Source organism: Rhipicephalus sanguineus, chromosome 4 (assembly GCF_013339695.2).
Source record: "Rhipicephalus sanguineus isolate Rsan-2018 chromosome 4, BIME_Rsan_1.4, whole genome shotgun sequence".
NCBI lineage: Eukaryota > Metazoa > Arthropoda > Arachnida > Ixodida > Ixodidae > Rhipicephalus > Rhipicephalus sanguineus.
Genome location: NC_051179.1, coordinates 148,007,692 through 148,032,017, shown reverse-complemented (window position 1 = coordinate 148,032,017; position 24,326 = coordinate 148,007,692). Strand labels below are relative to the sequence as shown.

Genomic DNA, 24,326 nt, shown 5'->3' with positions numbered 1-24,326 from the left:
ACTGATATTATCAATGGCTACTGACGGAAATGAACCACACTTGACCACCACATGGAATTAGGCCACAAGAATGCAAGGTTTCCTCCACAGAGTTTTTCACGGTATTTTTGTTCCACATAAAAGTAATGGTATCACGCGTAGTGCGGTAATGTGACGAAAGCGGACTGAATTTAGGCATTAGGAACGCCTTGGGAGAACGCTGTTCAGTACACTTATTCAGAAACAAATGGGCCATCACACGTCTGTTGTACATTGCCTTTTGTTGCAAAAAATTAATCACCGAGTACAGTCATGCCGCCTTCAGTAATCGGCTCATATGCTGATGACGTACAGACAGCGCGACAGGCGTTTAAAATGTTAGCGTGTAAGTGAAACCTTCAAATCAAAATGACGCAATTTCCGAAGTGAATGAACTAAGTTCATAGAGTGGTTTTCGATTTTTTTCCTTAAGTACTGTCATTATACTTTTGCAGCAGTGGGGCTTGTATTTAGGCTCTCTTCTGCAGATAATTATGCCACCCCTAGTAGAACATGAACGCTAGCTCTTTGGAAAAACATTCGTTTAGAAATTAGGTTTAATTGCATGCACACACTAATTACATGAATGTTCGAGCGAACCAAGCACGAAACATCTAGAATGTTCTGTGGCGTGCTGAGCACTGTTGCTTTATACTGAAGTTCTGTGAGTTAAATAATAAGCAGTTACTTATAAGCTTTAACCTTGCTGTTATAACTTTCTTATAAGCTTGAAACTTAGCGGGAAAGCCGGCATCCCACTGACTTCAGTTTACCGTTTTTATACGGAAGTGGAGAAAGCTTCCACATACGTGCCCGCACGTAGTTTTACCTAAATATAGTTTAAGCTCTAAACAGTTTTACACTGCGAATTATGTTGAATTCACAAATTACACCTCCCGACTAGCGTTGTTGCCTGCACCGCGTCCTTTCGCAGAAGTCCAACGCCTAGCTCTTCATAAATGCCTGTATTCACGAAAATTTCGGATTATTGAATTATTCTGTCAGAAAACAACCAGCTAATCTTGATGCAGGACACATCGTGGATTACTCAAATGCAATAGTAAAAAGTAAACTGCACGTATGATAGAATAGCTTTGCGAGTGCGGCCCTTCGCAGCTGTTGCCTAAGGGTTACGACTGATTTAATTTTGCGGTGTTTACACTTTCACAATGATATCGAGAAAATATGTGTTCTTGGAATTCTTACCATCTTGCGTGCTGCCCCGATAGCGCCAGAGTTGACGTCGCCTTCGGAGTCGTGCCTGTGTCAGGAGATCCCATCGTCGGCGTTCTCTTCTTCTGCGAACCAGCCCGGTGTACAGGGCAAATGCACGTGCGGTGGAACGATATCCTGTGGTACAGTTGCTTACTGCTCATTGCAAAGCTGTTACCCATTACGGGTAATTGGTCAAGAAGCTGGCGAATAAAGTCTGTCTCGGGGGCGGAGTGACTGCGCTGCTCACAAGAAAGTCGCGGGTTCGATCCCTGCCGTGGCGATCGCACTACGATGGAGGGGAAAAGCTATAGAGGCCCGTGTGCTGTGCGATGTCGATACATGTTTAAGAATAGCAGATGGTCGAAATTTCCGGGATCCTCCAGTACGGCGAACCCTATAATCATATCACGGTTTTGGGCACGTGAAACTCCAAATGTATTATTGGCGTTCAAAGGGTTGAGGCAAGAGGAAAAAACGAAGCAGAGAAGTCGCAACCTGCCGGAAAGGAGGGAAGAAAAACTTGGAGGGCGTTTTAGCTTCTCCTTCAAGAGTAGAACGCGATAGCGTAACCGGGCCCGTGCGCATCACCTTCAACCGTGCCGCCAGGAAAGGAATGTTTGTGCGCGTAACATTGATCGTGTCAAACTATCCTAGAATGCCTACTGCAAGTACACTTGCGAAGTTCCCTCTGCGCCATAATTCGTTCTTTTGCAAATTGGCGAATCACCCACAAGGCGTCCGTAAGGAGCAACGCGCGCTTGCGCAGCTGCACGGTATATAATGAGTGGGCAGCTTTCAACCACCCACTCATTGCGCAATGCACGTTTTGACGCCTGGCGAGATTCTACGATTCTGCCACGCAATATTGCATTCGTTAAGGAGACACCTCCCACTATACATGACATTCTTATGACTTGTTTTTCTTTACGGAGCAGTTCCAAGCAGTGGCGCGGCTTCGTGGTAAAAGACCTCCATGCCATGCAGAAGGTCTGGGTTCGATCAACACCTACTCTATATGCCTTGGTTCGATCCTCACTCGGACCGAAGATTTTTAACAGCGAACCTGTTTAAGGCAGCCGTAATTTGTGCGGCCTATCAGGCATATGCCACAAAACTGGGTAAATCCCACAACTCACCACTGGTACAATAAAAAGAAAGAAGGCAACACGTACGGCACGTCCGGTTGGTTTGGGTACCAGGCCACACTGGAGTGATATTAAATGAAGCGGCGGACACTCTGGCGGCAGCATGTCTCAAAGGACTGGTCATAAATGTTCTGAGGCCGTCTTCTAATAACACGATCGCCCGATTCCGAAATTTTTGTCTGCAAGAGGAACGTACTAAATCTCATGTCCTAAACAATACATATTTTCAACACCTTAGGTTTTCGTGGAATAGCACATGGTGTAGTACAAGGCAATTGGAAGTAACGTTAACTAGACTGCGATGCAGAATACCGTCACTAAATTTTTATTTACACAGGCCTGGTTTCGTTCCTTCCCCTAACTGTAATTATTGTAATCAAGCCGAAACAATAGAGCACTACTTCACAGAATGTCGAAGATACCAAAACATAAGGCAAAGATTTCTAAAACCTCCTTTTCAAAAACTTGGCCTTGAGCTTTTCACATCGGCATTACTCTCCCTCGGGGCGTCGGCAGTAGGGCAATGCAACAGGGGCATATATGATGCCATATTCATTTATATTAAATAAACAAAGAGATTGCCATGTTAAATTGTAAGTAGAAATATATCATTTCATTCTCTTACTTAAATTTCTGTAATTACTTATTTATTTATTTCTATTATATAGCAGTCGTTTCATTAACATTTCATAAAAAAGGAAAAAATCAAAATTGCCCCAACATTTTTTTTCACTATAAAATATCGTTTTTGCATATTCCTTTTATTTTATTTTTGCACAAAGTCTACTGCCGCACGCTTCGTGGCCGATCCCCCGTATTGGGTTGAGATATTTCCCTAAGGAACCAACCAACCAACAAGGGAAGAGGAAAGGCAACGGCGGCTGCGAGAAGATCCCCAAGCGATGGAACGCCTACGCCAACGACGACCTGCCCGCGGATATATAAGAGGTGCGAAGGCTTGGCTTCAGCGTGAGTTTCTGTCTCTGGAGTTTGGAGATCCGTGCTCTATCTGTGACCGTGTGTGGTTTAACTCGAACCTCTCTGCGCTGACAATCAACGTAGAAACAACCTAGTTCAAGCCTAGCAACCTAAAAGCAACCCTCATAACCTAGCTAAGGCCTAGAAACAACCTAGAAGCAACGAGATTAGTCTTCAGAAACGTCCACTTTCGCTGCTTCAAGGCTTGTGCGTAGTGCAAGCTTCGCCAGTTTGTAATATGTTATTTATTCGCATCTACATCGAATTTCCGCTCACGGACAACATCGATTTTTCACTCGCAACTAAAGACGCCGACACCGAAGTTTCTGCGAAACGAGCTCTTTACGGCTATTGCGTTAAAACGGCCACCTGGACAGCACTCCAGGCTGGGACATACCCGGACGGAACGCTGCTGGACGCCATGTATCCGGGGGCTTACGAGCGGGATAGCATGTTCTGCCTACCGGACACGCCCACACCGTTTACTACATGTTGCTAGGGTGCTGGAACAATTCGAATGTACCACCGTCATTACCACCAAGCGATATCAAGCAGAAAGAAGTGGAGGCACACAGATAACTGCAACACCACTGATACGCTTCGCTCGTGATCAGACTGGTATGTAACGCGCTACAAGTACCGGATTACTTGCAATCGACTACATTTTACAGCTATTTTCTAAAAGTGGAATCGCATGACGCGCTTGCAGGCGCGATTGACGCGCGTCATTTTGACGAACGGCATCGCGCAATCGCGCTGCCGCGTTGCAGCCGCGTGCTGCTGCTGGGAGTAGAAAAAAAAAAGCAGCAGCTTGCACTGGCGCGCAAGACTAGATAACAGCAAAGCTGGTCGATCCAAGGGCCTTTCTTGGCAGATACTACGTTGAACTCGGCTAATGCTGAGTTCGAACTTGGCTGCTGGTGCTAGCTGAACTTGGTTTATGCTGGGTTGTTCTTAGAATATTTATGGCCCTAGTATCGAGCGGCTCCACTCTTATCAAGTCGAGAGACAACTGCTGCTGAAACTGAACGAGGTGTAGACGACAAAAGAAAACGAAAACATGAAGCGCATAAGTGCAAACATGAATTGCAATGTATAGGGTGGTATAAATAGCGTGGCCTTCGCTAAGGTCTTGAACAGATAGATATCCGGCAATAACAACAAAAATCTTCATCGGCTAAATTTACGAAACCATACGAGAAAAAGAAAAAGCAGCGCTTGTTGCCAGACCTATAATGGCACCCTCGGCTAAATCTGTTGTGTTATTCCGCGCGAATCCGTATGCGAAAAAGAGCTTGGCATTTTCCGTCCGCGATGTCCGCGGACGCGGCACGGATGGCACAAATCCGTGACGCGGGGTCACGTGATGCGCCGTCCGCGGCGGAAAAGACGGATTCGGTCCGTCGTGTGGCTACACCCTAAATCGAGTCGCAAAAATAGGTATCTTCACGAGAGCTGCAGCGCGCGGGGGATCGACGGAAAAGAAAGGCTCCACTATTTTTACGGAAAACTAGTGTTACTGCAGAATTAAGTAACCAAGTAACTAACGTGTCGCGCCACCTCTCGCCAGTTGAAGTAATATGCGATGCGTGCTTTGTTTGTAACTTCCTTACCGGCTCTCCTGCCTTCAACAGAACACTTGAGGCAACGCCAACTCTGAACGCCCCTCACAGCTTCCCGACTCACGGAAGTTCGCCCCGGGACAAGTAAGGAACTAAACAGTATGGTTTGACTGCGTGGAATGCGGTGATGCGTTGTAACACGTGTTACTGCGAAGCCTAATTTAAGTTCTTAGATGCGACGACGAAGAAACACAGAATACTCACTGAGAAACACCGATGGCAGCGGTGGACAATGGAATGTCTATGGCCATTTTCATTGCGATAAAAAACAAGAGTAACGCCGACCACAAAAGAATATGAAAAATACGTTTCGACTGCCCTGACGGGAGCCTAGTTTACAATAAAGTCGAGGACCCGATAGTCCTCGAAACTTCTTTTAATACGAGAGTGTTTTATGCTGGGGTCCACCAAGATTCAATGGCGTGATTCCCGTCGCGAGAATGACGTTGGCGAAATGCACGCGAACAGAAAGAAAAACTAGAAGTAAAAGTTTCGTTGACGTGCATGACGTAGCAGTCGAACCTACGAACTCCCGGTTCGCGGAGATAAGTGCCGGCCGCTCTACCAACTCCGTTACCGACACATACAGACGAGGCTTTACAAACGCTTCTTGTAACCCCACACCTTCCCTGCGAGAAAGACGTCAGCTTTCCGGGTAGTGGAACGCCTTCGCGCGTTCACGGCTCAAGCTACGAACTCTGCCTGTCACGTTCCTGAAGCGCTGTGTGGTACTGTATATATGAGCGGAGGCATAGGTTGCCCTATTACTTAGAGCGTAGTGAAGAGCCTTTTCTCACCTCAAGTGACGACGCTCTGAATGGACCATATCCAGTACCAGTGTTTATTATGTGCTTGTTAATGCCACCTTTGCGCGTGATTCACCATATGCTGTATTCAAGTGTATGTTAACTACTTCATCTACCACAAAGGTTTAATCATAATCATGGACGTTAGTCGTCGGGATGGAAATGCGCCACCAAGCGTCAACGCTCCACGTTAAATGGTGCTATAGCTGCCAAACTCCGACAGTGATTGCGCAATCTCTCATATATCAATGTACGATAAACACCCCACTGCGTCTGTGAAGATACGCATCACTTTCGCGTCATACCGATTCTTATGACGGAGGGATCAACCAGGTTTTTTCCCTTTTCTTTTATGGTTGGTGTTCCTCTCGTGCAATCTCTGGTGAGACGTCCGGACCAGACGGGTTTCCTTCAGGGCCTCGACTCCATCTCCATTGCATTCGTAATTTCTTAAGTCACCATTGCTGAGAATGACAGAGCGTTCAGCTATTTGGTGGGATTCATCTTCTTAGCTTACAGGTTGTCTGTTGTGTCACGCTAGCTGTGCACACGCCTTACTATCTTCCACTTTTCTAAATTCAATACTGATCACTTTCGCGTACAGAATTTGCAGTGAGCCAGAAAGGCTGTGTCCTTTGAAAAGTTTCCGAGCAAGGCATTCCACGAGCATAACTATAAATATTACAGTAACGTGTCTAATCCGCGCAACACTTCCTTCATCCCCCCTCCCCTTTTTCTTTAAACTTAGGACTGAGATGATTAGGATGTTAACTGAGCCAAAAATGTTCAAGTTCCCACCTAACACCCAATTGCCCAACGTAACCTCTTGTAACCTGAGTTTTGATGTCTACTTCATATAGAATTACTAAACAAATCAACACTGTATTGTTTTCACGCATAAAGCATTTCACTGCTTCCTTTGTGCAAATTCTATCTATGTTCATGTTCAGAAATAATAGTAAATGAGCTCGAATTTGCGTTGATGCAGTTGAGGTTCTTCGGCTTATGATTTCATAGTCCTCATAGTCTTAAAGATTAGCGTTGTAACGCACATCTACTGCGCCGCTTCCTAGCCTGCCGTCGTTTAAGCTTATGCGCTGTAGCGCTGTTGGCTAAGTTCGAGGTCGTGGGTGCACGTATTTCTCCGGGTGCAAAATGCAACAACGTTCATGAACTTATGCTGTATTCCAATGACGGATTCGCAGTGGCCGACGAACTCTGCGCCGGAGGACTCCGCTCGGGCGGAGGGAAGCCTAAGGAAATCTGCCAGTGGAACACACGCACTCCCGCCAGAGCAAATGGCAGGGGGTGCTAGCGCACATCCGCTTCCGGAAGCGCCCAGCATTCGTTTCGTTTCGCGCCGTTTTAGCCTTCACGGGCACGCATGGAAACAACGGGCGTGCTAGGGCAGCGCTTTCCGTCGGTCACGCGGTAGGCCACGCTCTGCGCACGCGCGGGGAGCTTGCGATTCTGGTCGAATCCGCCGCTTTTCGCGGAGTAGACAGAGCTTCTCCGTGGAGTGGATCTGGCGGCGGAGCTGCTCCGAATCTGCCAATGAAACATGCAGAGAGCACTCTCAATATGTCAGTGAAACAGACTTGCTCCGCATGGAGCACAAAAACTGCTGCCGGAAGTGCTTCGAATCTGCCATTGGAATTCACCATTAGGTTTAAACGCGAGTTACTGTACCACTCCGACGTGTTTAGTAATCATAACCTGGTGCTGAAGCGTAAAAACGCCAGGATTCATTAATGTTTGAAACTCCCGTTCCGAATATTCTAGCCCAGGACACGGATATCTCTCAGCCCAGCCTGCAATACTTCACGACCATTTTTCGTTGCTTGGCCAGCATGGCTGTGCGATCGGACGTGCGTCCGACATGCACGCCATGGCGTAGTAGCGGCTAGGCGTGTCCCTTCTACATCCCCATCGCAGTGCGCAAATGGCTTCCCGCACGGCGACACCACCTTTGCAACAGACCGACCGCGTGATGAACCCGGTGCTCATATCTTTTTTGTCCTATTCTGTAGGCCATATAAACTACAGACTAGGGGCCGTCGACCGCTCGTTGGACCCCAAGTCTTCGTAGTCGCGAATCAGCGGTGATGTTGACAACGACCACATGCACGTTGTCTACAGTGCCACGCCCACTTGTCTTGAATATCTAGTGTGTCCGAGTCCGTCGTGAAACACTAGTTAGTGATGTCGATGCCCTGTCGCTATGTTGGACGCACTGCTTAATCAGCTTCAACCTTTTCGAGGCATTCGCTACGTGTTGTCACCTTGGTGCTGGAGGGACGAGTGACGAGCATACATCGGTTGCTCGGGAAGGTCGTTTGTCAGTGTCGTTCACGGACAAAGTTGGTCTGCGAGATTGCATCTCTCGTCGCATGCGCTGATGCAATAAAACGCCTAACTAAATAGGAATAGACGTCGCAGTGGCGAGAGTTTGAAGCACGGAGCTAAATGCTCTGGAGATTACCGCTGCCAGTATTTTAATCGACGGCTTCAGGAGGGCATTTTCTAAATATGGAAATGTAATCATTACAGGGGACCTCAATAAGAATACGGTATAAAAATAGCGGAGAGCGACAAAAAAATTGCTTCGTAAGATTCCTACTCTGATTCTCACTTTTGCATGTAGACTAGTCTCCAGTTTATATGATTGCACTAACTCGTATTTGCCTTTTCAACCGATATATAATGTTAAAGATAATACGGATAATAATATTAGATTTGAGCACATTCGTGAGGATCGCCACATGCCCGCGTTTGTCATTTTTTTTTTGTGTGTGTGTGGTGGTTGGAGATGCACCTAGGAATGTAAACACCCACCGGACTGCCCCCTGTTCCTTCACCCTCACATTCCTCCTGCAAGACTGCGCTGACCAGCTCAGAGACGCAGCAGCAGCGTTGGCTAATTTATTTATTTATTTATTTATTTATTTATTTATTTATTTATTTATCATAGTACCCACAGCGCCCAAGGGCATTAGAGAGGGAGGGAAGAATATATTTCGATACAGAATACAGATTCCAACACTTCAACATGACAATAAACAGAATTCACTGTAAACTTACATAGTAATACATGTGATATACCCAATGCAACTCGGGTTCAAAGTACAGTTTTGGCCTTACACAACAGCGCGAGTACACTACTGGAGACCCAGCAGTGAACTTGAAAATGCTTCATATGAAGTAATTACTGCTACTTCAGGAGACAACTGATTCCACTGGCTTATCGTCCTGGGAAAAAATGACATTTTAAATGCGTCAGTCCGGCAGCTTATTTCTTTTATCTTATTGACATGATCTAGTCGCTTCGAAACGTAATCCGGTTTATGAAAGTATCGCGAGGGGACCAGTCCTGTTTGGTTATGAAATATGTTGTGAAAAAGTTTCAAATTCGTTTGTGCAGAAGTTCCCAACCAAGCCTCTCTTTTGCTTTTGAAACACTGAAATTCCTGGTATAATCAGAGCAGACAAACTGAACGGCCATGTTCTGAATTCTTTCTAAATTGGACACGTCACCTGCCTTCCACGGATCCCACACAGCACAAGCGTAATCTAAGATAGATCGGACGTTAGACATGTATAGTTGAGTCTTGGCCTCAAATGGTAACTTTTTTGCATTTCTGCGCAGGAAACCTAGCACATGTCCGGCTTTAGCTGTGACGTGATTAATGTGACGGCTCCAGGAAAGGTCCGGCGTGAAGTATACACCAAGATGCTTGTGTTCGCGAACTGACAGCAGCCTAGTTGACTTTACAACATAAAATGAGTCATGGGGGGCCTTTTTTCTAGTGAAACATATATGCACTGTTTTTTTTTTTTGCATTAATAAACATACGCCACTTTTCACACCATTCTAAGACCCTATCGAGGTCGTTTTGAAGAGTAGTGCAATCGTGGGAGCTGTGTATAATTCTGTACAAAACACAGTCATCGGCAAATAATTTGATGTGTGATGAAATACCGGAAGAAATGTCATTTATGTAGATGAGGAACAATAGCGGACCCAAGACTGACCCTTGGGGCACGCCAGAGGACACATCAACTTCCCGGGATGTCTTACCATTGATAACGACCTTCTGCCTTCTCAAATTTAAATACTCGTTTATCCTGTTCACAACGGTATCGTTCACAGCATACATTTTTAGTTTTTCAATTAATAAAGAGTGGGGTACAACGTCAAAGGCTTTCTTAAAATCTAGGAACAAGCAATCAACAGAGAAACCCTTATCTAAAGCACCGGATAAGTCGTGTGCCAATTCAAGTAATTGTGTTGTGCAGGAAAAACGACTACGAAAGCCGTGCTGCTGAGGATTAAGTAAGGAATGCGTGTTCATATGAGTCATAACATTGGTAAATAGAACATGTTCAAGTATTTTGCATGCAACACTTGTAAGTGAAATGGGCCTATAATTTAAAACAGTACTTCGCGGTCCACTCTTGTGGACAGGCACTACATTAGCAAGTCTCCAGTCATCGGGTAATGAAGATTCTTCTAAAGACTTAGTGAAAACGACGCACAAGTATTTAGATAGTTGGCGCGGGCATAAAGAAAGCAATGCAGGTGACAAACCATCGGGCCCAGTGGCTTTAGAGGCATTCATGAATTTGATAATGGTCTCTATTCCATGCTGGTCAATCACAATATCGCTCATTTGTACCGCCACCGCCTCAGTGGGCCGTACGAAAGAGTCAGACATGTTAACTCGAGGGGTGTACACTGAACTGAAAAATGAGATAAAGCATTCAGCTTTTTCGACATCATTATGGATAGTGGAGCCGTTGCTTTCAAGGGCTGGAATCGATAAGATATCTTTGCTGTTTGTCTTAAAGAATTTCCACAGTTCCTTGGGGCGTTTGTTTATGCGCAGGTGAAATGTATTAAAGAATTTATCTTTAGCTATTTTGAGAGCCGCTTTCATATCTACCGTTCTTTGCTTGAGTTCATCTCTAATACGTAACCAAGGGTTTTTCTTATAAGCAGAGTAAACACGCGCACGCTGCCTGGCCCTACGCTTCACGTCACGTGAATACCATGGTTTACTTCTGCTGCGCCTGGCAGTGAGAACCCATGATGGCACATGCTTTTCGCGCAGTTCCAGCATTTTTCCTTTAAATGTTTGCCACAATTCTTCAACATGCATAAATTCCGCCTGCGTTTCAAATGTGTCGTAGAAAGAGTTTAGAGCGAGGGATATATCACTGACGCGTGCTTTCTCATAGCTGAAAATTCGACGGGCGTTACCAATTGGATTTTTCACGTATTGCAAGTTCATATCACACAGAACAGCGTAATGGTCGCTTATGCCCGGCAGCACCAGAGTGTTGATCGCGCCGACTGAGGCGTATTGGTTAACAGCAAATCTAAAACATGTTTTGCTCTTGTGGGCTCCAGAACAAGCTGTGTTAACCCGAAGAGGCGACATGACCTTAGCAGTTCATTGCCTGACTGGCTGCAAGTACTAGAACTGGGATCTGCCTGTGACCAATTAATTTCTGGAAGATTGAAATCTCCACCAATAAATAAGTAATCAGTGCTCACTCTTTCAATTGCGTTGGTAAGTTCCTCAAGGGCATTTATCTTACTCCCTGGTGGACGATAGAACGAACATACCGATATTACTCGACCATTTTTCAGCCCAGTCTTCACCCACAACATTTCGCTTCCAATGCACTCAATATCTATTTTCTGGGAACAAATTGTCGCATCTACCAGGATAAACAGTCCCCCGCCGGAACGATTTCGATCCCTGCGATAGTAAACATAGCCCCTTGGAAATACTTCTTCATCAGCAATATCTGTATCAAGCCAGGATTCTGATCCAAGAATGATAGTCGGACTAGTCATTTCAACAAGATTAGAGAATTCATCACTTTTATTGCGTAAACTTCTGCAACTCACAATAAGAAAAGAAAAAGCCGACCCATTCACTTTTGGATCCTGTCAGTCCGCCCGCACAACCTGATCCGAGGCCTCATCGTAGACGTACTTTAACTTATTAATATAGAGAGTAGTAAACTTAAGATTTATTTTGCCAGTTTTGCCTTGATTCTCCTTAGCGTAATCCCAAAGGCGTTTACGCGTTCTGCGTACGTTCTCTGAAAAGTCTTCTGATATGCTAATAGACGTGCCTTTTAATTTCCTAGCATTTGAAAGTACTGACTGCTTGTCTTTGAACGAGAGGAACTTCACAATTATTGGCCGCTTTTTGTTCGGACTGTACCTTCCAAGACGATGTGCTCTATGTATGACAACTTTATTACAGTGTAGTTTCGACTCGCAAATTTCTGTTATGTACTTCTCAGCCTTTTCGTATGATTCATGCTCCTGGTCGTCTGACACACCATAAAATATTAGGTTGCACCTCCTACTACGGTTTTCGAGGTCATCAACCTTATCGACAAGCGACCTTATTTGGGCCTGCTGCTCTTCGCATGCCTCTTTGAATTCCCTTACCACGTCGTGCAAGTCCTCGAGTTTACAGAGTGCTGTTTCGAACCTACTCATACGTTCGTTCAGGCTCGAAATGGCAGACTTGCTTTCAGCTTGATGTTTCTCAATACTACCCAGTTTTTTCTTAATTTCTTTTTGACCTTCAACTAGCTGTTTGAGAAGAGTATCGTCGGGACCGGGGTTAGTCTCAACATCCCCGCATATCAGCAACAATAAGAAGTAAAATGCAAAACGGCGCAATAGGTTGGACCGATAGCGTCTACAATAAATGGGTCGCGAATGACAAGTATGGGCCTTTACACTATAGAAAAGCACAGGGGGTGGCACCGGCAGAATAAAAAGGTAATGAGTACCGCATGCGGTGTTAAGACTAACCTGCACAAGCAAAAGCATCCGCGTGAGCGACGCAGTCATAGTTGAACCGGTGCCACGCCCCAGAGACACACCGAGATGCGGTTGCATTTGTAGGCTGTAGTTTTGCACAGTGACGTTCCAGGGTTCGTTGTCTGGTATCGGACATTGTCCAGAAGAAGCGGTGATGATCCGTGAGTCTCATATGTCGTTGCCTCCTTCGGTGCCTTCCAAGGAAAAATAGGCGATGGAAGAAAACGTCGGCCGAAGATGCAGCTTTCCAAGATTTATCCTGTCCACTTGCAAAGCAATGGCAGGAAACTGAAGTGAGGAGCACCTCCACAAGAAAAAGCATCCGCGTGAGCGAAGCAGTCATAGTTGAACCGGTGCCACGCCCCGGCGGGCACGTGGAGTGGCGCAAGCCAATGGGCTCCTGAACTAAGGGCTCTACCCTACGAAGAGAAGCTCTTATTCTTGTACAAATAAAGGTTTCTTTCTCTCTCTCCTTACATTTTTTTTCATGGGGTTGTGTTCTGCTCTTGTTAACTGTACGCGTAAGTTCAGAATATTACGGTTATTAATATTAGATTTCAGAACATTCGTGTGGAGCTTCACATGCTTGTGTTCTGCATTGTTTTTATGGAACTTCTGGTTAACCCCCCTGCCTTCCTCTGCTCTTTCTCTCTCTCTCTTAATGGCCGTGTGTTCTGCTCTTGTTCATTATTATTATATCAAACTGCCGTTTCTGCCTTGCGTGCTCCTACTCACTCGGACCTTCTGAAATCAAAGGAAGGTCCGGGTTGGCTCTCACCCACGCGTTCATGTGCTTTTTTTGTGCTTTTACTTATGCAAAAGCCGTGAAGACGTAGTGATCGGAGTACACGCGCATAAGGCGCGCTAGCTTTTTTTTTTTTTTGGACCATGTGTTTTGAAAGTGGCACGATTTTGTAACAGACGTCTGAGGCTTTTGCCTTTAAAAAATTTAGTCAGCTTCGCACTAGTGGTGCCAAGCAAGAAGGAAGTGCGGAGCTGGGCGGCCTTCTTCGTTTTTCTTTATTTTTATTTTTATTTCTTCACCTCTTTCTTTTTTTTCTCTCCTATTTCTTCTGTCTTTTTGTCTCTGTTTATCTCTAGTTTTGCTTTCTCTCCTATGTCCTTCTTCCTTTTCTCGCTTCTTCTATATTTTTTCTTTCCTTTTTTTCTGTCTCTCTGTTTCTCGCTTCATCTTACTTTCTATCTCTTTCTGCCTATATTTCTCTTTCTTTCTTTGACTCTGTCTGGCTGTCTTTCAATCTCTTTTTGTTTTTAAATGCGAAGCATTTCTTAGCGAAACTTTGGCACTTTGAGCGTTTCTATCTATCTATCTATCTATCTATCTATCTATCTATCTATCTATCTATCTATCTATCTATCTATCTATCTATCTATCTATCTATCTATCTATCTATCTATCTATCTATCTATCTATCTATCTATCTATCTATCTATCTATCTATCTATCTATCTGTCTATCTATCTATCTACACGAATACGTCTTGGCGCTTTCGTGGCCGTCTCCTTAGCTTGGTACATGCCAAAATTAGCATAGTAGGATGTCATTGCATGATCAATGCGATTAGTAAGTCGTGGCATGAATAACATGACTTTCCTGTCGCGTACGTTATCACATACTCTACACCGGTCACGTGCGGCACATACCCGCATACCGCGGCCCATGGTGGGCGGATATGCGCCACAGGTGATTCACAGTCTATCAAACAAGAGTTCGGACAATCTTCAGCCGACACTGTGAAGGAGCCCTATCTATCTATCTATCTATCTATCTATCTATCTATCTATCTATCTATCTATCTATCTATCTATCTATCTATCTATCTATCTATCTATCTATCTATCTATCTATCTATCTATCTATCTATCTATCTATCTATCTATCTATCTAGCCGCCTACGTCTGGGTGCTCTCATGGTCGCCTCCTTAACTTGGTGTAGACCAAAATTGGCATGGGAGGATCAGAGGATTTTACGAATATGACTATCGGGTCATGACATATAAATAACGTGAAAATCCTGTCTCGTACGTCGTCAAACCTCCAGACACGTGTGGCACATACCCGTTTACCACGGGCCGCGGTGTACGGGTATGCGCCACAGGTGATTGACAGTATATATCTACCCAGGAACGGCGAGAACAGACATTGGTGATTTAAATGCGAGAGCGTTAAGAAAAACCGACATCGGCAGCGTCGGCTCGATGAATGCAAAGAATAAAAATTAAGATCCCAGCAGGAATCGAACCCAAGCATACTGCGTAGCTTTCAGGTATTCTACCACAGAGCCACGCCAGGTCTAGACACTGCTTCGGAAAAACACCCCATGCAGGCGTAATGTCGGTGCAACGTCAAATATGGTGGTGCTGGCCTTCTAAGTTTACAAGAAAGCAATAAACACTAGGTAATATGTATTCCTACGATACATGCGTCATTTCAGATTACCGTCTATGGTTGTAGTGTTCGCTCCGCTTTTGTAGCAGTCTAAAAAACATTACAGTTGTATTCCTCTGATTCAGCAAGCTATACTGAAGCATTGCTCGGCCCCGGAGGAATACATTACCGAAAGTTACGTATGTTATTAACATGATTCCACCATAAAGTGCACTTAGTTTCGATAATACTTACGCATGTACTCCTACGTGAGGGCTGACGTTACGTCGCACCATAAGTTACCTTTCAAACGCCAGTGTTGTCGACGTGCCTGGTAAGCCCACGATGTGGACGCAGCTACTACACTTGCAAAAACGCGTCAATCCAACTCGTAACACTTGACTAAAAGCCAGAAAATACGGCATAGAAGTACTCGCTGAGTGCTTCGCATGAAACCGATTCCTACAACGCGTGGGACCTGCCTAATTTTTCCTACCCTTCTGTCTATCTTTTTCTTTCTATTTATGCTTTACTGTTTCCCCTCCTCTTTTCCATCCTTCTTACCCTCATTTCCATTTCCCACCCCTTGGTATACTATGCAATAAAAGGCAATTTATGCTAGCGTGCCTGTATAGCCGAGTGGTTACGATGCTCGCCTTTCGCATCGGGGTACGCGGGTTCCAATACCATTCTCTTTCGCAGGTTCTCTATTTCTTCCTCTCTCTCGATGTGCTCGTTCTCTACCCATCAGGTATATTCCATCCCACGCCGAAGAAATCCTTGCACGTGTTCTGGGAGCGAAGCAGAAGATTAAGAAGAGGACGAAGATAGCGCGTGCTGGTTCATGATGATGATAGTTTTCGGTTCGCGCATTACAACCGACGACTTGCATAAACATCTCAGCTGCTAAAAACAAACCTGCGCGTCTTTTCTTGCTCTGGTTTCAAGCTACAGCGCCAAGTGGCCGTGATGTAAAGAAAATGCATACGGCGTTCAAGTTGTCCTACTCATTTTAGTAATAATAATATCTGGGGTTTAACGTCCCAAAACCACGATATGATTATGAGAGACGCCGTAGTGGAGGGCTCCGGAAATTTTGACCACCTGGGGTTCTTTAACGTGCACCTAAATCTAAGTACACGGGCCTCAGACATTTTCGCCTCCATCGAAAATGCAACCGCCGCGGCCGGGATATGATCCCGCGACCTACGGGTCAGCAGTCGAGCGCCATAACCACTAGACCACCGTGGCGGGGCTGTCCTACTCATTTTAATTTCGACATTAACAGCATTTTATTAACCAAAACAAACTTCGAAATCGCTGAAGTTCTATAGAGATGTACTAAACCGTCGCATGGGTTTTCAGGCCGCAAATATACCTATTAACGCTTAGTGTTAAGAGTTTGTTTCGCAGAAATTTCGGTGTCGGCGTCGTTGGTTGTGGTCGAAAAATCTGCGTTACCCATGTCCGAAAAATCGAGAAAGGTGCAAATAACATAAATAATACAAATATTCAATGCGAGTGAGAATCGAACCCAGGCCTGCTGCATGGCAATCAGGTGTTCCACAGAGCCATGCCATTTCATTTTACAGTGATAGCTGTTGTGAGTTCACAACAAGCGATTTTGGCGTCGTAGTTGTCCGCCGCCGGTGTCTGTAAACGCTATCGCGCGAAATAAGAAAAAGATTGAAATAAGAAACAAATTCTAGGATAGGATGAAACTTGAACGCGGGCCCTTTATGTGGCAATCGAGTACTCTACCACAGAGCCACCCGCGGAGACCCCATACACACGTGCTCGTAATGTAGCGTGCTGGAAGAGTAAAATAACAACAGGCGTCACACAATGCGAATTGCGCAATGGGTGGGTCGTTGAATGCTTCCAACCCATTAGAAAGGGCTCAGCCATAATTCTTCATCATCAGCAGCCACAGCATAAACATAGTGCCCATAATGCCTTACATAATGACCAACAATGACATAGTGGGTGTTTCCCTACTACATAAAATCTATGATTTATCGCGCGCACCGAAGGACCTCAATAAAGTGATTCAGCCATCCATCCATCCATCAATCCATCCATCCATCCATCCATCCATCCATGGCGTAGTGGGTACGTCGCACTAAGTTTTCCCAAGAGAGTCTACAACTGGCTCTAGAAAGGCCGCTCTTCCAGGTTTCGCTGTGACCGTGCTGCGTGTTCCGCGAAGGCCTGGCGATTTTTTTTCATGATATTTAATAGAATTCTCATTGAAAAAATAGCGGACTATCACATCGAGTTACAGTGTTGCAGTTACATAGCGACGATTAACGTGACGAAGACACTAGTAACGAAGACACTGCTAAGGAACTCGAAGGCTAACTTAAAGTCTCATGTTCCAGTGAGAGTTCTGTGAAACTGCTTCATAAAAAAACACTATGCGAATGCCATGTAGTGGGAGGAGTCTCCTTAACACATGTAATAAAATGTTGCAGAAGCGCGCAATCACTCCAGGCGTCAGCACATGTGAATTGCGCAACGACTGGCCGTTTTAAATGCCCACCCATTAGCAAAGGCATCAACAAAGTGAGCAGCTGCGTATGTTCGCGTGTTGCCCTACGGACGCGTAGTGGGCCCATCGCCGATTCGAAAAAGGAAGAAATATGGATGTAGTGGGCCCCTTCGCAACTGTACTTTTAGTGGGCGTTCTAGGATAGTTTCAAACGGCCACTGCTACGCGCACAGACGTTCGTTTCCTAGCGGCACGGTTGAGGCATGCACCGAGAACCGAAGCTAGGCTAGCGATTGAGAAGGCGATGCGCACGCGGCCCGTTTACACTATCGCGTTCTACCCTTGAAGGCGAAGTTCACGTGTCCTCCAAGTTTTTCTCGATAATAACGAAACTTTGTCATGAGACATATTGGTACGGACTATGTACAGTTCCTCTTTCGAGAACCTCGCCCCCAGTACCTGTATTTGCTCAGTAATTATTTAAAGCTTCATCGTGGCTTTGTTTCTGCTACGAAGAAATAAGCGAAGGCGGATTACTATCAAACGCTTAGAGTCTTGCTTTGCAGAAAATTACGCAAAGAAAATCATGTGCTGCTCGGAACGAAAGAACGTTCACAAACAGATCACGTGGAAACGTCAGATAATACAGGCCTTTTTGGACCATTCGTGACTAGAATAAGATTTTCTGCGTGCATTGAGATACAATGGCATCTAAAGCATTTTTCTTATTTCCTCTATATCAACTCTGATACACTAAGAACACTAAGTGTGCTCGCGCAGTGATTTCTGCAACGGAAATCTGACAAACGAACACGTACTCCTGTAGGAGCAGAGCGTTCCAGAAACCAACTTTATGCGCCAACAGCCGAGTTACCTCTTGTGTTTGAAGTCGTAGCCGCAGTTGACTCTTACACATACCATTCCACCAGTGGACAGAGGTATTAAGTGGAAGAAGGTGCTTTAACAAAAGTCAGCATTTCCTTGTTCTCAAAAGAGACACTACTACTACGTCACCACTCGACAGGTTAACAAACAGCCCAGCAACATTCACTTATCGGAAACCACGTGTGAATGTACCCACTGAGCAAAATGCTTCGCGCAAGCGACCCCAGACGCTTCGCTTGCCGTGTGCGGTGTTCAAGTGACTCAAACCCACCCCACCTGCAAGCCGACAGCTGTCGCAGTGTCAAGGCAGTTGGACATTGCATTCAGATATCCGCGCAAGCGGCAGGTTATCTGGCACGTTCTTCCTCAGTCCAGCGGCAGTTGTTCGTACTCCAGGTTCGTGGCGTTACTTCCGCGACGTCGGTTGGATTCCGTGACGCCATCGCCTTGGCTGCGGTGGTCCCTGGCCGCCCTTTGTGCTTGCTCAGCGTCGGGGTTCTCGTTGGTGGCTGCGGCACGAACGGCTTCCGACTGGTCCTGGCGGCGCGTGCGCCGGTAGCCAAAGAGGCTGCGTTGTTGCTGCAGAAGGGACCGCTCTTGTTGCTGCCGTTGCTGTCGCGGTCCCTGTCGCTCTGCCACCTGCTGTTCTTCCTCACTTTCTTCTATCTGAGCGTGCTCCTGTCGCTGTTGGCGCTCCGTTCGCAGGCGCTGGCGATGTTCGTCTTGCCACTGGAAGCGCTGTGCGTGGATGGGTGGGTTAGTGCCCAGGGCGTCCACGGCCCCGCCGAAAGACAGGTGCGAGGGCAGGGCGCCGTATCCGTCGATGTAGTTCTCGATGGGCGACGAGCCACCTGCGCCGCAGGATTGCATAATTTAAATAGGTCTGTACTTACATTGTACGTGTACTTGTAAATGAATTGATTGCGGAAATCAGGTTTGAGAAAGCAGGTATTAACCAACGATGCCTTTGTATTCATAACGCAGTCTGTTCTTATCCAATGTAAGACACTTTGCAAGGCAATGCATTGCACGTATGGGAAGAACGCAGGCTGAAGAACGGAGGCTGCTAGGACAGGAAAATTGACAGTTAACCGCTTGTAGCACGGTTGGGAATCAATACCGATCAACAAGGAAATCAATATGGACTTCTCAGAAAGAAAGCTTTTTAGTTGCCGAAAGATTCGTCCTGTTGCGGCGATCGAACCCGGGACCAACGCCATTCCGGGCGGTCGCTCTACCGATTGAGCTAAGCAGTAAACTAGCAATTCCCATATCGAAGGCGAAATTATGAGAGCTCGAAGCACCGTGTGGAATTCCGCAGTACCGATTTGAAATAACATTTGTCGTGATGTGCTTCGAGCCACTTTGCGGGATTCCGCAGAACGAATTTGAAACGGAGACTGGCGAGGAATTTTCGATCGGATGTATGGTTGCCTGTCTGATTATAAAGTAGGCGCAGGTTTCTGCTGGGTGTCTGGAATACTCTCTAAGTAGCTATTTCTGACCCCTTCTTCGTCCCCACGAGGTAACCACCACCACTTCTTTTGAAGGGCTCCTCACCAGGTTTGACAATACTGAGCTGATGAGCACAATGCATGCACTGGGCTAGCCACCATAACTGGGCGTTCACGATCACATCCGCCAAAATTTGCAACGCTACGCGCCGTGGAAATGGGTCAAATTTCAAGCTGAACGCTGCTCGCCCTTCTCGCGGGCGCGCGCCCGGCATATGAGGGGATGACGTACACGATAGAATGGCCCTAGGTAGACGGCAGTGCTGTGACATCGCTCCTCTACGTAGACGACTGTGCTATGACGTAGACAAAAGTAGCACGTGACACTCCGATAATGATTTGACACGACATGTGTCGTTTCTGTAATTTGTTGCTTGAATAGATGAATAATATTTCAGAGAAATAATCAGGCACACAAAGGGAATCTGTACGTCTGCTGGGAGTGTAGTCTTGCGACACTCCGATAATGATTTGACACGACATGTGTCGTTTCTGTAATTTGTTGCTTGAATAGATGAATAAAATTTCAGAGAAATAATCAGACACACAAAGGGAATCTGTACGTCTCTTTCATTTTTTTTTCGTGAATTGCACCGAAATGCGGGGCCAATGTGCCTCCGTTTCGCGTGCGTTCTTGTCCCCGCGGTTAGCGCATCGAGCACACGCCAGCCCTGGACATGAAAGTAATGTTCTGGCGCGTTCGAGCACTCATTACGCTCATATATTCTCCGGCGTCTAACTAAATGTTCATGCGGCACTGGATCTTGATACCGCTGATACAATTGTCGCAACTTACATGCCCGTCCCGCAGAAACAGGCAGTACATCACAGACAATGCCGACACAACGCCCACGGCCGCTACATAAAAAAATAAGGGTAGCGGCCGTGCAACGTCGTTCGCGTGCTCGGGCTGGCTCGGCACGTCGTGCGCACGTGACCATGCATGCGCATGACGTGTTCAAGCGTATGCGCCATGTGATCCTCCGGCTCCGCTGCCGAAGAGGCCAGGGAAGGGATTTGGCTTGCGAAGGCTACAAGGGGCGAGTGGCAAGGGTATGAAACCCGCCTCCTCGCATCATGGTTCCGCGCCGCTACAAATTGTTTTTCTGAGCTCGCAATGAAGTGATTTGAAAAAGTCTTGCGGCATAATGCTCTTCATTAGGCACACAACTTCCAGCGCCTAACTGAAATTTGCTATGTGGCCTGGTGAGGGGCCCTTAAACAGTCATACACTTGTTTCAAATATTCCCCATATCATATCCCCATTCAATTCATAAAACCTGAGTGGTATGGTGCCCTTACGTACCCTTCGTCTAACCTCAATGGCAAAATCTGTAAGCAGTACAGTATTTCTGTAGTTGCCTTTCTACACTAAGGCCTGGCCTATGTAACACACTAAAGGATCGTCATGTCACTGAATTGGGCTGGGAGCTCGCAGAGAGCAGGTGCCACTCGGTCCGTGGCAGGATAGCACCTTAAAATGGGGATGTGAGGTTCCTACACACCAGGGATTCTGGGTGTATGAGGCTATGTCACGCACTGAAACACCGTAGTTGCTTAACGAGAAATTAAACGGGCATCTCCTGGCGGACTTCAGGTTGGAGAGAACCGGTGTCGAAGTTGTAAGAAACTCACGATAGGAGATGTACTGCTGCAGGTCTTCCTCGAAATCTCCCAAATCGAGTATGTCGTTCTCGTTCACGTTCCAAGGCACGATGAGCGGATGGAAAGCCGAGGCGTTACGCCCTACGTCCGCGTTTATGACGTCGTCCATGTAGAATGGCAGGGCAGCTGGTGGCGCCGGAGGGGCTCCGTGCTGGGAGTGTCCGGCGTGGTGCAGAGGCGGCCGTGGTACCGGCCGTGGAGGCGACATGCCGGGCGGCCTCTTTCTCTCCTCCGTTTCGTTCCAGAGGGTCTCCGCCTAGAAAGGCCGCACAGATGGCGTGTAATGGGTCCCATATTCTATATAACGTGTACAGTACTTACTCCGGGATTGATATGCCAAAGCACTTCGATAAGGAAAACGACTGCTATGAGTTATTGCTCGCAGTAACTGCGTCATGTGCCTGCAACTATGGCCGCTGATGGGAATGTTGGCTCCGATGCAAGCGCTTTTAGTGCAAGTAGCTCTGATGTAAATTACGCCGGTATGACAGGAACTGTTGAGGCTGGAAACCAAAGTACGTGCGTTACACAACCCTATATATCCGTGATTACTGTACGTGATGGTGTCTGGGGCGTTAAAAGGAAGGAAGCGAAATGCACAAGGCCTAATTCTAAGCTGATCTACTTGATTTATTGTCATAGGGAGAAACGGGGCCCATTGCGAAAAAAAAAGAGACGGGACAATGCGTTCTGAAGAGGGCTCCAAATATGAAAACACGCCCAGTCTGTTCATCCGACCTGTTGAATTCGTTCTGGTGCCATAGTAAACTGACCTTCCGGCTATTTAAGAACTAGAGGTAACACCATAAAACAGCGCACACACACGTAGACAAAAGAAGGGAAGAACCGACGACAGCGCTCGAGTCGTCGGTTCCTTCCTTCATTTGTCTACGTATGTGCGCGCTGTTTCATGACGATCTACCAACTAGTCCAAATAGCTAATTTGCTCGACGTAACTACACAGTGTGAGCAAAACACAAGGTGCAAAAAGAAGATGGCGAACCTGCGCTGCGCTGTATTTTAGCTATAGCGATTAAATTACAAGTAAGGATTGTCGTTGCGTGTGGCCAAGGGTAAAACAATATATATATATATATATATATATATATATATATATATATATATATATATATATATATATATATATATATATATATATATATTCCTGCCACCCTTGCCTTAGGGACCTTCAACAGAGAAATTAAAACGTTTCAAACTTGCTTTTCACAAAGTGCTTTCCACAATTTCACTCCTGAAAAGAGCACAACGTTATCAGTGAAGTGCACGCGTACTTAGATGAAGGCGTGTGAGCGAAATATACGGTGTTTGCTGAAATTAGCTCTAGAGCCCGAAATGGTTCTAATAATAATAATAATAATAATAATAATAATAATAATAATAATAATAATATTAATAATATCTGGGGTTTTACGCACCAAAAGAGCGATTATGAAGCACGCCATAATAGAGGGTTCCGGAAATCTCCACCATCTGGTGATTATTAAGGCACACTGACATCACACAGTATACGGGCCCCTAGCATTTCGCCTCCATCGAAATGCGACCACCGCGGCCGGGATCGAACCCGCGGCTTTCGCGTCAGCCCCGCCCATTTGCTAACTTCGGGAAACCACAGTTCCTAATGTGACGGTAACTCGAAACAAAGAGCTTCGCTGGAAATCACACTTTAGATTCTGCACTCTCGCACAGCACCTTCCTATCTTTTTTACGAAGACGGCCAGGAAAGGGTTGCGCACCTTCTGAAGCTCCCTATTCAGCGCCATTTGCAGCTGCACGTTCTCGTCCTGGAGCGTAAGCATCTCGTTCTTGAGGTTCTCAACCCAGACCCTCTCGTCGGCGACCTGCTGCACCAAGCTGCGTAGCTGGGCGAGCTGCGCCAACAACTGGCCATGCCGCGTGCGTACGTTGACGGCATGGCCACACGGAGTCTGCTGACAGCATGACGAAGCCTTTTCCGCACCGGCGACAGCCTCTCCCGAAGGACGCAGGTTTTGCTGATCTCCCGACCCCGCGGAGTCTTCGTTGCCAGATTCGCCGTCCCCCGCTGGCTTCTGCGAAGCAATAGTGGTTGCGTATTAACAAGACGTCGTAAATAAATGTTGCGTGTTGGCGTACTAAAGGCACTATATGGTTGAGACATGCCGCAATGGATGACTCTGGCTTTAATTATTAAGGCGTAAACCTTAGATGCCTCATCAAACGCGAAAATTGACCATCGACATCCCGCGGCGTCGACACGAATGATACGAAGAAGGATCACGCGGTGACGTCATCGGATGACATGGTCGCTTGGTCAAAGGTGAAGCGATCGCGGAGGCAGTGAAGAATCAGGGTAGGTGCAGAAAGCTTGCAATGCCTCCGATCCCCGACGTGACCCCTGAACAGACGACCTCTGCTGCGGTAGCTACATTACCGAAAGCACCTGTCTCGCGGCCCTTGTACACACGGGCATTGACGAGGCATTCCTGCTCACACCATGTCATCATAGTTTTATTATCACGACCGTTTGCCACTCATTCTCACTGCACACATTTCATGTCACTGCCGTGATTTTAATACTTATACGTTTTACCATCCTTTTGCGCGCGGAATTTGAAGGCCCTTATACAGCCGCGTACCACAATCATTGTTCACATCATTTGTCCCATGACCTGGCGCTCTTTGGCCATCAAAGGGCCCTTGGGCCATAAAAACACCACATATCATCATCATCATATGATCCTG

General features: G+C 46.3%; 1 protein-coding gene across 1 annotated transcript; it reads right to left on the bottom strand.

Moving 5' to 3' along the window:
* Window positions 1-18,645: 18,645 nt before the first annotated feature.
* LOC119391716 (uncharacterized) lies at window positions 18,646-21,856 on the bottom strand. Its single transcript, XM_037659373.2, has 2 exons — window positions 21,552-21,856; window positions 18,646-19,253 (listed from the first exon to the last, which is right to left on the bottom strand). The coding sequence occupies exons 1-2, from the start codon at window positions 21,787-21,789 to the stop codon at window positions 18,769-18,771; spliced, it is 723 nt and encodes a 240-aa protein (XP_037515301.2). The 5' UTR covers window positions 21,790-21,856; the 3' UTR covers window positions 18,646-18,768.
* Window positions 21,857-24,326: the final 2,470 nt, after the last annotated feature.

What these genes read in the sequence shown, in the direction of transcription:
- LOC119391716 (XM_037659373.2), bottom strand. Translation starts at nt 21,789, where the DNA reads ATGTCGCCTCCACGGCCGGTACCACGGCCGCCTCTGCACCACGCCGGA. An exon ending in GCAGCAGTACATCTCCTATC is followed by an intron (nt 19,254 to 21,551) that starts GTGAGTTTCTTA and finishes CCTGCGGCGCAG; the next exon opens with GTGGCTCGTCGCCCATCGAG.